The 20,360-nt window shown below is 42.7% G+C and overlaps 2 protein-coding genes and 1 long non-coding RNA gene across 6 annotated transcripts in view; 1 reads left to right on the plus strand and 2 right to left on the minus strand.

The window, feature by feature from the left end:
- Positions 1 to 1,208, minus strand: part of LOC115159170 (phospholipid phosphatase 1) — a 37,119-nt gene extending 35,911 nt beyond the window's left edge. The window contains exon 1 of one of the 2 annotated variants that reach the window (XM_029708630.1): positions 680 to 1,208. In XM_029708630.1, coding sequence (XP_029564490.1) covers positions 680 to 728 — 49 coding nt within the window. In that variant the 5' untranslated portion in view covers positions 729 to 1,208. The remainder of the gene's footprint in view (positions 1 to 679) is intronic. The other variant, XM_029708631.1, reaches the window with a different exon arrangement.
- A 1,147-nt stretch (positions 1,209 to 2,355) lies between these two features.
- On the plus strand, positions 2,356 to 3,779 carry LOC115159172 (uncharacterized). 3 transcript variants are annotated; one of them, XM_029708633.1, is made up of 3 exons: positions 2,356 to 2,918; positions 3,035 to 3,229; positions 3,338 to 3,779. In XM_029708633.1, exons 1-3 carry the CDS (start codon positions 2,660 to 2,662, stop codon positions 3,697 to 3,699), a joined length of 816 nt encoding a protein of 271 aa, XP_029564493.1. In that variant the 5' UTR covers positions 2,356 to 2,659; the 3' UTR covers positions 3,700 to 3,779. The 3 variants fall into 3 exon arrangements, with proteins under 3 accessions (XP_029564493.1, XP_029564494.1, XP_029564492.1); XM_029708634.1 differs by having other exon boundaries at positions 3,035 to 3,225; positions 3,338 to 3,486; XM_029708632.1 differs by having other exon boundaries at positions 3,035 to 3,779.
- A 2,271-nt stretch (positions 3,780 to 6,050) lies between these two features.
- Positions 6,051 to 8,247, minus strand: LOC115160208 (uncharacterized). The gene is made up of 2 exons (XR_003869033.1): positions 8,202 to 8,247; positions 6,051 to 6,643 (listed from the first exon to the last, which is right to left on the minus strand). It is a non-coding gene; the product is annotated as an uncharacterized LOC115160208 (long non-coding RNA).
- Between the last annotated feature and the right edge of the window lie 12,113 nt (positions 8,248 to 20,360).

Here is a 20,360-nt window from a genome sequence, read left to right on the forward strand (position 1 = left end):
TGAGGTTGCTAAGTCACGTGGGTTAACAGCTATTGGAATTCTAAAGTTTCAAATATTTACATAAAATGTGCTGTTTTTTTTAAAACCAAAGGGTGTGCAATGTGTTCCCCTCTCCATTGAGCAATACAAAGTTGGTTTGAAGTGCCTTGGTCATATGATCAAGGAGCTATTGAATTGTGAGAATTGTTTTAATTAAATGATATATATCTTTAATAGAATCATTTTATGACAAAACCAACGGGTGTGCAACATACCTCTCTTTGTAAGGAATAATGGACAACTGAAATTATGTTGCTAAATCAGGTGGTTGAAGAGCGATTGACGTTTCAATATTGTGATCATGTACTTTGTCGACGGTCCCTAACTGGTTGCGTTGATGTTGAGCCACGCTGCCTACACCGTTACCATATTATTATAAAAATAAGACCTGTGCAATGTTGTACAACTTTTGGCTTCGTAAAGAGCTTAACCATAGGTATGTACCTCAAATCGTTCGCGAGCTATTGAAGTTTGAAGGTCCGAATGTCTGGCTAATATCGAATCTCAAACCCACGGTCTCCCAACGCCATAGCCTATGCATGCACGTGACAGCGATTGGCAAAAATATCATTATGGAAACAAGGTTAACTCATTACAATGTAACAACATAATACGCAAGTCATGTCAACCAGATACATACCGATAATTAAACAGGCCATGTCAAGCAGAATAAAAGGAATCCCTAACATGATTGCGGCTTCTTCTCCTCAACTCGTGGACAGAGATTTAAAAAAAAAAAGAAACACTCGCACGAGTCAATTGCTCCTTGGACGTGTCGTTGTCGTATCCTTGAAAGCGCAGTGGCCAAGCCTATCAGCAAACCGCAGATCTCATTAGACTAAAACGACACTACACTTCTACCTAAAAAGATGATTAAAACCCGTCAATCGAGTAGCCTACCATTGGAAGGCTACCCTAATGGCGACAGATCGCCTAGTCGCCGTAATTTGACACGGAATGCAGAGCCGATCTTCCCCTTGGAATTATCGAATTATAGCGCGCGTCGAAATTCTGATCAAAGGTAAATTAGACGGTCTCTGCCGTCTCATTCAAAATCGCTTGGCCGACGGGCGTAAACTATTCGGTAGAGTTCTGTACCGGACTGCACACCAAGCCATGGGCACAGTGGGGTTTCATGATAGCAGCTGACGAGGATCAACAGAAGAGCCTATCGCCTGCTTGCCAGCACAATATGAGAACACCGGTCACGTCCCCTTTCGGTACCTACTCTAATAATCTGTCCCATTGCTGTGTTACTTTTCTCAGTTACTGTAGCAATGTTATTATGGTCCTTTAATAACTAGTTGAGGAAAAGGCACACAGATATCAGGAAGAAAATAATCTACACAGGCTGTTTGATAGGTTAAATGCAAAGTATTGGTTTTATAGATACACATTGCCAAGACATCTCATCAATATAGTATATCTTGAACTTTTAACTCAGATGGAAATATATAATTTATCCAGAAGATTTGATATTATGCTTTAGGAATCATAACCGGTAGTCGGGACCGGTTCCAGGGATTATTCCATGCATAAGCGACTCATTTGGGTCTAAATTAGTTATTGAGAGTAGGAATAGTAGAATACAACAGGTGCAATTTCAAAATTTGGTTGTGCACCAGCAGTTTTTCTCTTGTTATGTCAGTCACTGACAGTCACTCAATTAGCCATGTCAGCTAACTATTTTTTTTTAGATTGGTAGTTAGTCTAACCAGATATCTAAACTTGTAGTAATCATGGCCGAGTACCAACCAGGCACGCAGGGCATGTGCCCAGGTTCCCTGACCTCCAGAGGGCCCCCATTGATTTTGTTAGTCATTCTCACTGATACCATTATTAGGGTACTAGGGGTAACTACCCCCCCCCCTGTAATTCACATTAAGACCACAAGATGTCACCAAATTATTTCCCCAACAATTTCCCAGCAATTTCCCTCAACCAAAAATGTTCTCTGTGTCATCACAACTTTTGGAGATATTTCAACAAAACGATTTTGTGATAAGTTGATCTAACTTTTGTAAATTCTGAAAAAGTTGTACCTATATTCTAATACAAGTTGGAAAGCCTTAAGATAAATAATCCACTTGTTTAGAGATATATAGATACTTTTTGAGTAAAGTAGTAATATGCTGGACGAGTGTGTTGGGGCAATCCCCCCCCCCCCCCCCCCCCACTAGGGGAATCTAGCTAGTTACCTCCTTATGGTTATGAATGTGTTTCTAGCTGTCATTTAGACATTTAGTTAGTGCTTGTTTATGCTAAACAGGTTGCATGGTTGACCAGCGCAGAGAGTGGCTTCACAGTAATTTGTGCTATCAGTGCAGCGAGGCAGTACGTACTGCCCCTCTTCATCTTCCCCCGGAAGAGGATGAACGAACAGCTGCTGGTTGGAGCACCTCCAGGGTCCGTTGGAAGGGTGAGTGACGCAGGCTGAGTCGACCGTACCACCGTTGTCGACTGGCTCCACCACTTCATCCACAGTGTTGGTTGCACCCCTGAGGAACCCCACATCCTCATCCTCGATGGGCACCACTCCCATAAGACCCTGGAGGCTGTTCTGACAGCAAGAGGCCAGGGTCTGATTCTCATCACTCTGCCACCCCACTGCAGCCACAAGATGCAGCCGTTAGACCGTACTGTTTTCAAGGGTCTGATGGCCTTTTACAACAGGGCAGCAGATCAGTGGATGACGATGCATCCTGGGAAAAGGATATGTATATACCAAATGGCTAGACTCTTCACAAAGATCTATAACAAGGTGGCCACTGTGGAGAGAGGAGTGGAGGGCTTCCGGGCCAGTGGGCTTTGGCCTTTGGAGAAGGACATCTTCACAGAGGCAGAAGAGGAGGTTATAGAGGAGCCTGAGCCCATTGCCAGTAAGAAAAAGTTATCTAAATTAACAAAAAGTAGCAGAAGCAGCATGTACTTGGTAGAAAGTGTTTATTGTACTAACACCGATGTATTGTTTTTGTCTTTTATTTTCAATGCAAAGAATCCATTCAACCACAGTGCTCTACCGCTGCCACCTCTACCGATGCAGCTACCAGCTCTACCACCGCCACCTCGGCTGCCACCATCCTTAGCTCTACCTCCGCCGCCACCAGCTCTAACGCCAAAACCTCTACCTCCACCACATCTACCTCCGCCACAACCTCCACCGTGCAGCCTACCCTTGCTCCAGATGTTGGTAATATATATTTGTTAGGGAATATATGTTTGCATATAGTGATTAGCAGTGTTTATTGTACCAATACTCATGTGTTCTTGTTGTTTATCTTAAACCAACAACCAACAGCTGCAGCAGTTCTATTAGAGTTGTGGCCGAGGCTCCCGGAGGCGAGGCAGAGGAAGAGGAAGGCAGAGTCTGCGGCTGTACTCGACAGAAACATCAACAAGAAGAAAAGAGAGCGAGTAAGAAAACAAATCGGGTTCTTCAAAAAAAAATGGTCTCAAAGAAGGTTGGTGCAACACAACAAGCCACATCAGCCACCAAAGAAGGGGGTTCGGAGTGTCTTTTCTGTGAGGTGCTGGTTTCAGTCACAGGTGGGGACTGGATTAGGTGTGAGCGCTGCAGGAGGTTTGCTCATGGGTTGTGCTCCAGTTTTACTGGGGATAGCTTCATTTGTGACCTATGTACAAATTAGAATTGTGCAATAGCAGAGCATAAGAGATGCAACATCAACGTTACACTGAATTAGTTAAATTATGATTTATTGTTATTAAATGTTATATTCCAATGTTATTTCATGTTATTAGTTATATTCCATTCCAATATTATATTCCAATTAATATATTTATATAATGAATTTTAAAAAACGATTGAAAACCTTTTGCTCCTGAATGTCAATTTAAAGACTGCAGGGATTTAAAATCTTGCATTATTCCAATACTATTTAGTGAAATTGTACATAAAGGATTGTAAGGAAAATAAACAATAATGAAAGAACAAATAAAATGAATGTGCAGGTGAGTTAAAAAGAGGGACTTTACATCAAATCTCCTCACAGTACCCCGGTACTTAAAAAAACACCCCTATCTAAAAACAACATTTCATGAAATAACTAAAAAAGTGTTAACTGTAGCCATTTATTTAACTTTATATTTTATTTGCCTAAGCATGACCTTCATAGGTTAAATGCACATACCAAACATTTATTTTTTGTGTCAGCAATTCAACATTGTGCTAGTTACCCCCTAGTACCCTAACATGGCATGGGTCATTCCACCAATTTTGGGCCTTTTGAGAAGTGTAAATAGTTTTAAAAAAAAATCACCTAATTTTAACATTCGGTCATAAAAAGAGCACATGATCAACTTGACTATCATAAGTGCCTATTAAGTACCAAATAAAGTAAGAGAGTTGAACGTAACAGGGTTGACAATTTCTTCTTAAATCAGCCATACAGCTCCTTGTGACAGGGTGAATCGAAGCATGTTGTGTGCTAAAGGGAGTGGCAAGCTTCACCCCAAAAAATGAAATTATTACAAAATGTCTAATCTGTCTATCTGCATACATGCAGACACAGCATCATTCAAATAACAGAGTTTGATACACCTGGTATTGGATATGACTGAAAAGAAATTTGCTAAATGAGGGACAAATATAAATGAATCACTAATCATCTCGTTAAATACAGTGCATTCGGAAAATATTCAGACCCCTTTACTTTTTCCACATTTTGTTACGCTACAGCCTCATTCTAAAATGGATGAAAATATTTTTTTCCCCCTCATCAATCTACACACAATAAATGCCCCAAAATGACAAAGTGAAAACAGGGTTTTAGAATTTTTTGCAAATGTATTAAAAATATAATATAGAAATACATTATTTACATAAGTATTCAGGCCCTTTGCTATGAGACTTGAAATTGAGCTCAAGTGCATCCTGTTTCCATTGATCATCCTTGAGATGTTTTTACAACTTGATTGGAGTCCACCAGTGGGAAATTCAATTGATTGGACATTATTTGGAAGGGCACATACCAGTCTATATAAGGTCCCACAGTTGACAGTACATACAGTGGTTCCTCCTTTAAAAGTTGTGTCATACTGCGGCACACCTTGCGTGCTGCCGTAGCATTCTGTGGCACGTCATTTAATTGTCAGCCATTTTTTTCTGTTACTTCAAGTTATTGCTAGTTTGACCACCAGAGGGCTTCTTTGAGAAGCATTTGATAGTATTCTGTTTTGGCATTACCAGAGAATTTAAAACCTTTTTTGTAATAATGTAGTATATGGGATTGATTTTAAGAAATTTGTCTTAATTAATTTGATTAAAATTATGGTGTTTCTATTCAGAGAAAAACAAAAAACAAAACCCTCAGGGTTTCCCTCAGGATGGAATGGAAAATATAGTGCTGTACAACGTGACGGTCGGCAGTACAGTACTGGGCTATTTAGCTAAAGAATCCCTGCAGGGCACGAGGAAAGAGTAGGCTGTCCTTGTAAATAAGAATTTGTTCTTAACTGACTTGCCTAGTTAAATAAAGGTTACACTAAGAGCATAACATTTCTGCACCCTAATTTTCTAATTATTGTCTTACCAATACCCAAACGGAGATGAAGTGAAAATACAAATCTAATTGATTTATCAAGACCAGTCCCCATGCTTGCCTCAGAGCAGTGTGAAACGGTGCTAAAATAGTTGTAGGTGTGTCTTTTTGCTCTAATTACAGTCAGAAGACAGTTGAAGAAAATTGCGTGGACTATATATATATATATATATATTTATTTTTTTATTTATTTTTTTAAATGATCAGAACATTAACCATGTGTGCTCGCTTGTTTTGTACTGTTCTGTAGTTTCGACCCAATGATTCGTCTGTGTGAATATCTAAGGGGATTTTATATAATTCTAAATGAATTAATAATAATAATCGCTTTGTTTAAAAATGAACGATATTTTGGAGATTTCATTTTCATTTATCCTAGAGTGAGCGAGGAAAAAGGCAATTCTTGAGCATGGGGTGAGACATTCTCTCTAATTTGTAAATAAAGCCAGTTTGTTATTTTGAATTATTTATTTCTGGAGAAACTTAATTTGATTATTTAGTACACATCACTTGCTTATATTCAGTCAACACATATCTTAAGAATATCATGGAATATTTGAAAATGTTCTTTTCTCAATGCTTGTCTCAGAGCAGCGTGAAACGGTGCTGAAATAGACGTCCGCTGTGGGAAGGCTATGTATTCTGTGCCCACTTGTGGAATCTCTCTTCGGTTACACATCCTTGGAATAGCAGAACAGCATAACGGTCCGGGCGGCCCTTGCTGTGCCTGGTGAGCAGTTGGTCAAGTTGTCAGAAGAGGAATGGAAATGTCAGGGTGAACCGAAGACCTGACAAACCCGCCACGTATGTTGACTCTGCCTGTCGGAGGTGGAGTTCCAGAGCTCACAGGTGTGTCTGGCATGGATTGTGACTCCATCTCGCTCTTTTCAACGCGTGAATGAGTCAGTCAATGATTATAGTGATTCGTCTGACAAAGAACTTTGCGTCCTGCAGGCCCAGGCATGGATCAAAGCTGGCGAGACATTCAATAACATCATCTTCACAGACAAATCAACCATGGCCCTTGAGCAATTTGCTCAAAATTGCTACAGAAAAAAAGGAAGAAGATCAAGAAGATTAACGAAAGCATAAAGATGTTGATGAAGAAATGCTGTTTTGAGTTAAAAATGTAACACTTTAGAGTACTTAAGCAAGTTGAGGGATTTTCACAACAGTAGCCGGGCTATAAACAAATCTATTGTCCTGCTAATAGGAAACATTTGCATGATGGGCTACATTCTTTATTGTAACCACAATGCCACACATTTGTATCTACCTTTCCAATTACTTTTAGAGTTGGGATTTACAAATGTGCGCTTTTAATTATTAGTTCCATTCTTTAGTTCGAACGTGCAGACTTTTTGTCTTTAAATTATTGTTTTATGTAGGATGCTACATTTTTGACCAGTTGTGCAATTGTAAGTAGGCCTAATAAAAAACAATCCTACTCTTATTAGGCTGTTAAGCCTCATAGCCTACCTCAGCCAGTTAGGTTTTTTTATATAGGTCTAGGCTCCGAAGAAATAGACTCCTATAAAGCCCTCTTGTTGTTTGTAAAGTCAAATTAAAATGAAGATTATTGTTGAAATGAATTGCTTGACTGGTGTAGGTTTTCTCCATCTGTTGGTGTGCAACACTTGCATAACAAGTTAGCTATATTTTCAGCACCAGCCGCTGTTTACCTCCTATTGATTGCGCTGCAGTTGCCGGCAGTTGTTTTTTAAATTGAAACTTTATTTAACTAGGCAAGTCAGGTAAGAACAAATTCTTATTTACAGTGAAGGCCTACCCCGGCCAAACCCGGATGACGTCGGGCCAATTGTGCGCCGCCCTATGGCACTCCTAATCACGGTCGGATGTGATACAGCCTGAATTCGAACCAGGGACTGTAGTAAAGCCTCTTGCACCGAGATGCAGTGCCTTAGACCGCTGCACCACTCGGGAGCCATATATATATATATATATATATATATATAATATTTTTTTTTTTCTTCAGAACATTAACCGTGTGTAGATAGATACGTGTGTAGGTAGATAGATAGATACAAATTATTTGTTGTAAGTTGGGGAGGGGGGTTGGGTGTTCACACCTAGCTCAAGTTGGGGGGGCTAATAGCTCGGCTATTAGACAATTCTTTAGTAAAGGTTGAATAGTCTATTGTTCAGCTAATAGCCCATCCTGCTACGCTTGTGAAAAACGAATAATAATACTTTTTCCCCTTTCCACGTTAAATATTCCAATTAATAAACTGTTTTTAGCCACAATCGGCCCCAACCCTAATTAATACATTTGGGCACAGTCGATAGCATGCTGGACTTCTGGCTAGAATGTTGAGGGTTCGAAACCTGCTCCCTGGAGCAGGAGTGGTAAACACTGTTGAAGTGTATAATTGTAATACATGCATGCAGACACAGGATCATTCAAATAATGGAGTTTGATACACTTGGTATTGGATATGACTGAGAAAAAAAACTTGCTAAGTAGTGATTTTCGTAAATTAACTTTATGACAAAAAAAATATGCATAATCGTTAACATTAACTAACATATTCTTCTCAATTGTATTTTTTTTGCTTGACTCGTTATGACGTTATAACTACTTACATTTGTTTGCCCGTAATGTTTTGTCAGCCATCTTGGCTGAAGAAAGTCACCAGGGACGGGTGGCTCCGTCAAATTCGTCATTGGAACCACACGATATGACGATTGGTCATATAAAAACCTTGGGACCCAAATGCATAATGAGTGCTCTAACTCCCCCTTGTGGTGGTCTGGAGCAATGAAGCCGTGACACTGGGTACCTCTAAGTCCCGCGTGTAAACTTGCAACTTTTAAAGGAGGAATCACTGTTTCAGAGCAAAAAGCCTTGAGGTCGAAGGAATTGTTTGTGGGGCTCCAAGACAGGATTGTGTCGAGGCACAGATCTGGGGAAGGGTACCAAAACATTTCTGCAGCATTGAAGGTCCCCTAGAACACAGTGGACTCCATCATTCTTAAATGGAGGAAGATTGGAACCACCAAGACTTCCTAGAGCTGGCCGCCTGGCCAAACTTAGCAATCGGGGAGAAGGGCCTTGGTCAGGGAGATGACCAAGAACCAGATGGTCACTCTGACAGAATTCCAGTTCCTCTGTGGAGAAGGGAGAAGCTTCCAGAAGGACAACCGTCTCTGCAACACTCCACCAATCAGGCCTTTATGGTAGAGTGGCCAGACGGAAGCCACTCCTCAGTAAAAAGCACATGACAGCCCGCTTGGAATTTGCCAAAAGGCATCTCAAGGACTCTCAGACCATGAGAAACACAATTTTCTGGTCTGATGAAACCAAGATTGAAATCTTTGGCCTGAATGCCAAGCCTAACATCTGGAGGAAACCTGGCACCATCCTTACGGTGCATCAGGTGAAGTTTTGGAACAGGCGTGAGCCAACACATGGAGTAATGAGTAGGATTCTGTGGGAAGATCTCAATTGCATATTCCTCACGTCCTCTCTCCTTGTCTCCTTCTCAAAACACATTGGATGAGAAAGCCAGAGGTCCTCTGGCTTTCTCATCCAATGTGTTTTGAGACGGAGAGTATGCAAAGAGTATGCAATTGGGATTTTCCCTGTGTTTTATATAACCCAACAGCTCTCAAACATTGTACCTATAGAGCTACCGTCCTATAGGATTTCAATCCAACCCAACCCTAATCAAGCTCACTTGTTGGAGTGGAAACCTACAAGACGGTTGCTCTTCAGGAACATGTTTGTAACTAATGCTGAGTGACGTGTGAATGGCATTGTAACTGTGTAATTGTTGTTTTTAAAATAACAAATTCTTTATTTAAATATTTTTTGAAATACAACGACAGCTGGGAGTAGCTGTCGTTGGCCTCAACCTAGATGTTCTCCACTCAGCGTCCACTCCAGGGTGATCCGATAAGAGACCAGTCTGTATTGCCTAGATAGACAGAAAATAAATGCATGATGATTTTATATACAACAATCAGGAAAATGAATAGGCCTATACAACATGAAATATAACAGGCTCAGGGATCATTAAGCAGATTCATTGATAAGCTGTATTGATGATGGCTCAATACATTTACATTTAGGTAATTAAGCAGATGCTCTTATCCAAAGTGACTAACAGGAGCATTTAGGATTAAGTGCCTTGCTCATGGGCACATAAACAGACTTGGAACCACACACCCTCGCCACTGAATAGCTTTGCAATGCTTGCATTTAGCCACTGATTCCTTCCAAACCACTCATTGTCAAATTTGCGATTTCCAACTTGTGTAATGTTTAGGTCCAATGGCTGATGATCACCGATACGTTTTATCTATAATTTCTCTTCATTATTTCTCTTCATATGACAAGGATTAAAAAGGATTTGCCAGTAGATTGTTGACTTGATTCATGATGTTGACTGCTAGCTTGCTAGCTAAGATTTTGAAAGTATGATGTTGACATGATCAGTCCAATCAAAGCTACTGTAGATATAACGTGATTTGACGTAATTTTATCTGTGGCCAATGACCTTGAGCCTTCTTGGATGGGCACTTCTAATATAACTCTATGGCAGCACCCAAGGGGCTTGAATTTTCGAGCTCTCCCCATAGATTTTGCAGTGACATAGTGTCCCCATGAGTGACAGAACATGGTGCAACTAGAGAACATTACCCACCCCTATGCTCCGTATTTTCCGCTGGCTGCCCCACCACCACAGAAAGGACTGAGCTAGGCTGAAAAACCTGCATTTTGGAGCTGCCTTAATCAAGAAAGCAAAAAAGAGAGGAAGTTTCTTTTTTTTGCTGAGTTTATATAGAAACCAGACAACAAAGTTTAAATTAAGTCTCTGACATCGATAAATCAACATATCCCCAAGCAACTGGGAAAGTGAGTGATCAGTTATGTACAACAGCGAACAAATCAGTTGGTAAAGCGGCGTGGCGACACGAATACAAGGCGTCTTACCCCGGAGGAAAAGACAAGGAGCAACTTGGAGAGGCAAAAGAGAGTAATGAACTGTTAAAGGCTATCCAGGGAAACATAGCTAAAATGTTCTCAATGCACACCAAAACAAACAAACTGCTTCAATTTGTTATTACAAAAGTCAATTTGCTCGAAAAGATAGTAGAGGCTATTGTATCAGACATGCACAAACAAGGCGTGCACATGAACCAACAAAATTTGCCTTTTGGAAAAGGTTGCAAACTTTAGGAGGTGAATTGGACCAGCAAGAAAACAGAATGAGACTAAACAACATGAGAATATTGTCCATACCGGAAGACGAGAAGAAAGGAGATATTTCCAGCTACGTGGTCAAATATCAGAGGAGCTTGACATGGATATATCACCAGAGGATCTGGAATGATGCCACAGGATCGGCAGAAGAAAGATAAATACCTGTGCATGGTAATCTTCAAACTGTGGAACCATCAGACCAAAATAAACATTCTGAGGGCACAGGGGAGGAAGGAGATCAAAATCCATGGCCGGTCAATTTGATTCGTCCAGGACCTGTCTGCTAATCTAATAAATAAACGCAAGGAATATATTCTGATCAGACAGTCACTGGAGGAAAAGGGAATAAAGTCTCAGATCCGCTTCCCGGCAGTGCTGTGGGTATGGAAGGGAATGCAAAGGATGGAGTTCACAAGCGCCGATGAAGCCCTGATCAAGCTACAAGAAACCTTCACAGAAACCTTCCCCGTTGGAGGAGAGCCCCATGCTCTGAAAAGAGGATGAAGTAGGATAAAACTACGAGCCCACTAGGGTACATACAGTGATGCCTTAGACCAGTTTATCGTAAATTGAGACAATATTCTTTTCCCCTCCCCCAAATACAATCTATACTCTACTTTCCCCAAATAACTGTTCTTCTCTTTTGAAGTAACAATATAAGTAGCTGATGCCAATGGGCTACATGGACACTGAAAATACAAAGGGGTAAATATAGCATGTACAGTTGAAGTCGGAAGTTTACATACACTTAGGTTGGAGTCATTTAAAACTCGTTTTTCAACCACTACAAACATTTCTTGTTAACAAACTATAGTTTTGGCAAGTCAGTTAGGACATCTACTTTGTGCATGACACATGTCATTTTTCCAACAATTGTTTATAGACAGATTATTTCACTTATAATTCATTGTATCACAATTCCAGTGGGTCAGAAGTTTACATACACTAAGTTGACTGTGCCTTTAAACAGCTTGGAAAATTCCAGAAAATGATGCCATGGCTTTAGAAGCTTCTGATAGGCTAATTGACATCATTTGAGTCAACTGAAGGTGTACCTGTGGATGTATTTCAAGGCTTACCTTCAAACTCAGTGCCTCTTTGCTTGACATCATGGGAAACTCAAAAGAAATCAGCCAAGACCTCAGAAAAAAAATTGTGGACCTCCACAAGTCTGGTTCATCCTTGGGAGCAATTTCCAAATGCCTGAAGGTACCACATTCATCTGTAACAAACAATAGTATGCAAGTATAAACACCATGGGACCATGCAGCCGTCATACTGCTCAGGAAGGAGATGCGTTCTGTCTCCTTGAGATGAACGTACTTTGGTGTGAAAAGTGCAAATCAATCCCAGAACAACAGCAAAGGACTTTGTGAAGATGCTGGAAGAAACAGGTACAAATATGTATATCCACAGTAAAACGAGTCCTATATCGACATAACCTGAAAGGCCGATCAGCAAGGAAGAAACCACTGCTCCAAAAACGCCATAAAAAAAGCCAAACTAAGGTTTGCAACTGCACATGGGGACAAAGATCGTACTTTTTGGAGAAATCTCCTCTGGTCTGATGAAACAAAAATAGAACTGTTTGGCCATAATGACCATCATTATGTTTGGAGGAAAAACAGGGAGGCTTGCAAGCAGAAGAACACCATCCCAACTGTGAAGCACGGGGGTGGCAGCATCATGTTGTAGGGGTGCTTTGCTGCAGGAGGGACTGGTGCACTTCACAAAATAGATGACATCATGAGGGAGGACAATTATATGCATATATTGAAGCAACATCTCAAGACATCAATCAGGAAGTTAAAGCTTGTTCGCAAATGGGTCTTCCAAATGGACAATGACCCCAAGCATACTTCCAAAGTTGTGGCAAAATGGCTCTCAACCAGCTTCATGAGGTAGTCAGGTGTGCCTTGTTATAAGTACATTTGTGGAATGTCTTTCCTTCTTAATGCATTTGACACAATCAGTTGTGTTGTGACTCGGTAAGGGTGGTATACAGAAGATAGCCCTATTTACTAAAAGACCAAGTCCATATTATGGCAAGAACAGCTCAAATAAGCAAAGAGAAACAACAGTCCATCATTTTTATATTTAACTTGGCAAGCTAGTTAACCTCTCTTTTCAAGCTAGCATATAATGTCACAAAAAACAAAACCACAGCTAAATGCAGCACTAACCTTGGATGATCTTCATCAGATGACAACCCTAGGACATTATGTTATACAATACATGCATGTTTTGTTCAATCAAGTTCATATTTATATCAAAAACCTGCTTTTTTACATTAGCATGTGACGTTCATAACTAGCATACCCCCCGCAAACCTCCGGTGAATTTACTAAATTACTCACGATAAACGTTCACAAAAAACATAACAATTATTTTAAGAATTATAGATACAGAACTCCTCTATGCACTCGATATGTCCGATTTTAAAATAGCTTTTCGGTGAAAGCACATTTTGCAATATTCTGAGTAGATAGCCCAGCCATCACAGGCTAGCTATTTTGACACCCACGAAGTGTGGTACTCACCAAACTCCGATTTACTATTAGAAAAGTTTGATTACCTTTGCTGTTCTTCGTCAGAATGCACTCCCAGTACTTCTACTTCAATAACAAATGTTGGTTTGGTTCCAAATAATCCATAGTTATATCCAAATAGCGGCGTTTTGTTCGTGCGTTCAAGACACTATCCCGAAGGGTAAAGAAGGGTGATGCGCCCGACGCGTTTCGTGACAAAAAATGTCAAAATATTCCATTACCGTACTTCGAAGCATGTCAAACGCTGTTTAAAATAAATTTTTATGCTATTTTTCTCGTAAAAAAGCGATAATATTCCGACCGGGAGTCGTTGTTCCCTCAACCTCAAGCTCCCTCACGACGCCAGGACAGCGGAGTCAATCACCACCTTCCGGAGACACCTGAAACCCCACCTCTTTAAGGAATACCTGGGATAGGATAAAGTAATCCTTCTAACCCCCCCCCCTTAAAAGATTTAGATGCACTATTGTAAAGTGGTTGTTCCACTGGATATCATAAGGTGAATGCACCAATTTGTAAGTCGCTCTGGATAAGAGCGTCTGCTAAATGACTTAAATGTAAATGTAAAAAAATGTAAATGTTGTTTTCGTTCAAAGAGAGAGAAAGTAAACATGGTGTCAGCTCGTGCACGCGCCTCCAGTCTCATTGTCCTCAGATCGACCACTCAGCCATGGCCTGCAAAGCCACCATTCATCGTTCTGGCGCCTTCTGAGAGCCTATGGGAGCGTTAGAAAATGTCACGTTATGCCAGAGATCCCCTGTTTTGGTTAGAGATGATCAAGAAGGCCAAGAAATAGTCAGAGAGAGCGCTTCCTGTTTGGAATCTTCTCAGGTTTTGGCCTGCCAAATGAGTTCTGTTATACTCACAGACACCATTCAAACAGTTTTAGAAACTTTAGGGTGTTTTCTATCCAAATCAAACTTAGATGCATATTCTAGTTACTGGGCAGGAGTAGTAACCAGATTAAATCGGGTACGTTTTTTTATCCGGCCGTGCAAATACTGCCCCCTATCCCCAACAGGTTAAGAACAAATTCTTATTTACAATAACAGCCTAGGAACAGTGGGTTAACTGCATTTTTCAGGGGCAGAACAACAGATTTTGCCTTGTCAGCACAGGGATTCGAAGTAGCAACGTTTCAGTTACTGGCCCAACGCTCTAACCACTAATCTACCTGCCGCCCCATGAAGACACGAAGGTTAGTCAATGCAGAACATTTCAAGAACCTTTAAAGTTTCTTTCTTCAAGTGCAGTCGCAAAAACCAGGCGCAGAGTTGGTGAACGTGTGATCTCCGCATGTGTAGTTTCCACCGTGAAGCATGGAGGAGGAGGTGTGATGGTGTTGGGGTGCTTTGTTGGTGAAACTGTCAGTGATTTATTTAGAATTCAAGGCACACTTAACCAGCATGGCTACTACAGTATTCTGCAGCGATATGCCATCCCATCTGTTTTGCGCTTAGTGGCACTATCATTCGTTGTTCAGCAGGACAATGAACCAAAACAAGGGCTGTTTGACCAAGTAGAGTGATAGAGTGCTGCATCAGATGACCTGGCCTCCATAATCACCCGACCTCAACCCAATTGAGATGGTTTGGGATGAGTTGGACCACAGAGTGACGGAAAAGCAGCCAACAAGTGCTCAGCATATGTGGGAACGCCTTCAAGAAAATAGAAAAACATTCCTTGTGAAGCTGGTTGAGAGAATGCCAAGAGTGTGCAAAGCTGTCAAGGCAAAGGGTGGCTACTTTGAAGAATCTAAAATCTAAAATATATTTTGATTTGTTTAATACTTTTTTGGCTACTACTCCATGTGTATTATTTCATAGTTTTGATGTCTTCACTATTATTCTAAAATGTAGAAAATAGTCAAAGTAAAGATAAACCCTTGAATGAGTAGGTGTGTCCAAACTTTTGACTGGTACTTTATGTTTTGTATTGTTTGAAAAAATAAAACACAGAGAGGTTTATTAATAATACACTGTGTTTAATACACCGAGAGGTGACTAACAGCACTGTTTAATACAATGTTTGGACACTCCAGTCTCTCATTCTTCGTCCCAAATGGCACCCTATTCCATTCCTTATATAGTACACCAGTTTTGACCAGAGACCTAGGGGTGATGTTGTGGACGCTTGTATGTTGTTGTTTGTATGTTGTTGTTTGTATGTGTATGTATTGTAAAAAATAAATGTTTAATATCATCACTTTTAGTTACAGGATTAATATGATTTTTGTATTATATTACTTAGGGTGACGCACGGGTGCGTCAATGGACTCCTAATAACTGACAGAGCAGAGGTAGGCTACGTCAGGACTATCATACAACACATAAGATACCACAAGATATAGTTCTCATGGTCAGCAGCCAATTGTTCACATCGGACATCATGTGGTGATCACATCACATCTTATCACACCTTACCACGTGGGTGTATTCTCCAATAATGTATGGGGGGATTCTCATTTGGGAAAAAGACCGTCCTTCGTCCTCTCTCCTCCGTGACCTGGAAACTGATAAGTGGTCGAGGAGTATATCATTTCGTTAGTAGGCAAACGGAAGAGCGCCACCTCTCCTCGATAGCTACTTTTCATCGAGGATACTAATGTGTATCCTACCATAGAAGAGTTTTGAAATCTGCCACACCCCCTTAATCAGCTTTTGTTTTGTCAGAGAAGAAAAACATGCACACGTTTAAAGGTGCTATATGCAGAACTTGCTCCGACATTTCCTGGGGGATAAAATGTTAATAGTTCGCCTAATTTCAGTTTATGTGACAAAACAAGTAAGTTTAGTGTAGAGAATCATTGTACCATCTTGTCACGTTCTGACCAGTATAGAGGATATTTTGTTATTGTAGTTTGGTCAGGACGTGGCAGAGGGTAGTTTATTTATGTATTACGGGGTTTTTTGGTCACTGGTCTATGTTTGTATTTCTATGTGTATGTTCTAGGGTAGTTTTCTATGTGTAGGTTGGGTGCTGGACTCTCAATTGGAGGCAGGTGTTTCTAGTTGCCTCTGGGAGTCCTATAAATAGGTGTGTGTTTTGTTTGTCATTTGTGGGTAGTTGTTTGAGAGCACTGCTTTTGTTGAGCCTGCTACTCTGTTCCTGTCGTTAGTTTGTTTTTCCGTGGTGTTCTCATTGTTATAATAAATATGTTGAGCACGCAACCCACTGCGCCTTGGTCCCATTCTCTCTTCCACGACAGCTGTGACAGAACTACCCACCAAAAATGGACCAAGCAGCGGAGGAGGGAGCAACGGATGGACTATCGTGAGACATGGACTGAACTAAGGATAAGCATTTCCAGGGCTATGGAGGAGTTAAGGGAGTCTGAGAGACAGCCCCAATATTTTTTTTTTGGGGGGGGGCACAAGGGTAGTTTGGCTGGGTGTGGATGGAGCCCCAGGCCAGCTCCCCGTACCCTTTTTGGGCAGAGACATACTGGACAGGTCCCGTGCTTTGGGGTGATGGGTGATGGGTGCTGTGGCAAGGCCGGGTATTTTCAGGCCGGTATGCGCAGTACCAGGGGAAAGTGGGCATCCAGCCAGTACGGGTGATACCAGTCCTGCGCTCGAGACCACCAGCACGCCTCTACGGTCCAGTGTTTCCCGCTCCACGCACTAGCCCTGAGGTGCGTGTCTCCAGGCTGGCACGTCCAGTACCAGCACCACGCATCAAGCTTCTAGTGCGTCAGCCCAGCCTCGACACTCCAGAGCCGCCCGCCAGCCAGGAGCCGCCAGGAGCCGCCCGCCAGCCAGGAGCCGCCCGCCAGCCAGGAGCCGCCCGCCAGCCAGGAGCGGCCCGCCAACCAGGAGCCGCCAGAGCCGCCCGCCAGCCAGGAGCCGCCAGAGCCGCCCGCCCGCCAGGAGCCGCCAGAGCCGCCCGCCAGCCAGGAGCCGCCAGAGCCGCCCGCCAGCCAGGAGCCGCCAGAGCCGCCCGCCTGTCCGGAGCCGCCAGAGCCGCCCGCCTGTCCGGAGCCGCCAGAGCCGCCCGCCTGTCCGGAGCCGCCAGAGCCGCCCGCCTGTCCGGAGCCGCCAGAGCCGCCCGCCTGTCCGGAGCCGCCAGAGCCGCCCGCCTGTCCGGAGCCGCCAGAGCCGCCCGCCTGTCCGGAGCCGCCAGAGCCGCCCGCCTGTCCGGAGCCGCCAGAGCCGCCCGCCTGTCCGGAGCCGCCAGAGCCGCCCGCCTGTCCGGAGCCGCCAGAGCCGCCCGCCTGTCCGGAGCCGCCAGAGCCGCCCGCCTGCCGGAGCCGCCAGAGCCGCCCGCCTGTCCGGAGCCGCCATCGTCGTCCGCCAGCCGGGCGCAGCCATCGTCGTCCGCCAGCCGGGCGCAGCAAGGGTCGCCCGCCAGCCGGGCGCAGCCATCGCCGCCCGCCAGCCGGGCGCAGCCATCGCCGCCCGCCAGCCGGGCGCAGCCATCGTCGCCCGCCAGCCGGGCGCAGCCATCGTCGTCCGCCAGCCGGGCGCAGCCATCGTCGTCCGCCAGCCGGGCGCAGCCATCGTCGTCCGCCAGCCGGGCGCAGCAAGGGTCGTCCGCCAGCCGGGCGCAGCAAGGGTCGCCCGCCAGCCGGGAGAGGTCAGGGTCGCCCGCCAGTCCTCCGGCGCGGCCAGGGGCACCACCTAAGTGGGCGACGCCGAGGGTGGAGCGGGGTCCACGTCACGCACCTGAGCCGCCTCCGATATAGGTGGGTTTGGGAGGGGGGGGGTGTAGCACTGTGCCGTCGTTGACAGCAGCCACCCTCCCTTTAGTTTAGGGGGGATTTTTCTGTTTGTTTTGGGGGGTTTTCTGTGTTTTGGGGGGGGGGGGTACTGTCATATCCTGACCAGTATAGAGTATATTTTGTTATTGTAGTTTGGTCAGGACGTGGCAGAGAGTAGTTTATTTATGTATTACGGGATTTTTTGGTCACTGGTCTATGTTTGTATTTCTATGTGTATGTTCTAGGGTAGTTTTCTATGTGTAGGTTGGGTGCTGGACTCTCAATTGGAGGCAGGTGTTTCTAGTTGCCTCTGATTGGGAGTCCTATAAATAGGTGTGTGTTTTGTTTGTCACTTGTGGGTAGTTGTTTGAGAGCACTGCTTTTGTTGAGCCTGCTTCTCTGTTCCTGTCATTAGTTTGTTTATTGTTTTTCCGTGGTGTTCTCATTGTTATAATAAATATGTTGAGCACGCAACCCGCTGCGCCTTGGTCCCATTTTCTCTTCCACGACAGCTGTGACACATCTAAACCGCAGGTAAATCTTTTTTTAATAACCAGAATACATTTTTTTACAGCTGTTTGAAGCTGGTATACAAAACTGAAAGTAGAAGACACAAAAGCAAAATTAAGAACGTGAATCATAGAAATAGTACACATAGAACAGATACTACTGCTTCTTAAACTTTCAATGAGAATGACATATCCATAACTCACATTTCTTTGTGAATTTGGTCAAGTGGCCCAAAAAGTTACATTAAAAACAACATGCTACTTATTGTTTTATCTATAAAATGTCTTGCACAACTAACTTCATTTGTTTTGATCACTTTACCCATTTATTTACCCATTTACTTTACCCATTTATCCACCCCTGTAAATGTAATTTGCCTAATGACGCACGAGTGGAGAAAGACCGTCTCATGTCAAGCAAGTGCATTTCCATGCCAGTTCACTCTCCTCGCCGACTTTCCTCGATTACCTTTGACCTTGTTCAAAAGGACGGTGGAGAGAGGATGCAGGAGGTGAAGAAATCGAACTAATAAAAGAACATTATATATTCTAATCGGATGTTACAGGATGCACTGAAGGTCAGTCTCATGTTGCAAATGCCCTATAATATCTAAAGTCATAGCCTTTCCACCAGAGTACAAATTATACTGTGACATTAGGGGGAGCCTCTATTGGGTATACAGTGCTGTGAAAAAGTATTTGCCCCCTTTCAAATGTTCTCTACTTTTGCATATTTTTTATACTGAATGTTATCAGGTCTTCAAACAAAACCTAATATTAGATAAAGGGAACAAATGAAAAAACAATACAACAATGACATACTTATTTCATAAACAAGCTCCGTGTGAAAAAGTAATTGCTCCCTTACACTCAATAACTGGTCATGCTCTAGTTGTTGATCAGTCTCTCACGTCACTGTAGAGGAATTTTGGTCCACTCTTCCATGCAGAACTGCTTTAACTCAGCGACATTTGTGGGTTTTCAAGCATGAACTGCTCGTTTCAAGTCCTGCCACAACATGTCAATTGGGATTAAGTCTGGACTTTGACTAGGCCATTCCAAAACTTCAAATTAACATTTTTTTTTGCCGTTTTCATGTAGACTTGATTGTGTGTTTTGGATCATTGTCTTGTTGCATGATCCAGCTGTGCTTCAGCTTCAGTTCACAGACGGATGGCCTGACATTCTCCTGTAGAGTTCTCTGATACAGAGCAGAATTCATGGTTCCTTCTATTAAGAAAAGTCGTCCAGGTCCTGAGGCAGCAAAGCATGCCCAAACCATCACACTACCACCACATTGCTTGACCGTTGGTATAAGGTTCTTACTGTGGAATGCAGTGTTTGGTTTTTACCAGTCATAATGGGACCCATGTCGTCCAAAAAGTTATACTTTAGACTCATCTGTCCATAGAACATTCTTCCAAGAATCTTGATGATTATCCAGGTGCTTCCAGGTCCTTTTTGGAAAACTCGAGTCAACTTTTTTTGGACGAGATGGGTCCCATTATTTCTGGCGAAAACCAAACACTGCATTCCACAGTAAGAACCTTAAACCAACGGAAACCAACGGTCAAGCATGGTGGTGGTAGGGTTATGGTGGGCAATTACTTTTTTCACACAGGGGAATTGGGTGTTGCATATCTTTGTTAATTAAATAAACAAAATAAGTATATATATTTCTTTGTTTATTTGTAAACTCAGGTTACTTTTATCTAATATTAGGTTTTGGTTGAAGATTTGATAACATTCAGTATCACAAATATGCAGAAATAGAGTAA

The sequence above is a fragment of the Salmo trutta genome, chromosome 23, assembly GCF_901001165.1.
Source record: "Salmo trutta chromosome 23, fSalTru1.1, whole genome shotgun sequence".
In the NCBI taxonomy this organism is placed as follows: domain Eukaryota; kingdom Metazoa; phylum Chordata; class Actinopteri; order Salmoniformes; family Salmonidae; genus Salmo; species Salmo trutta.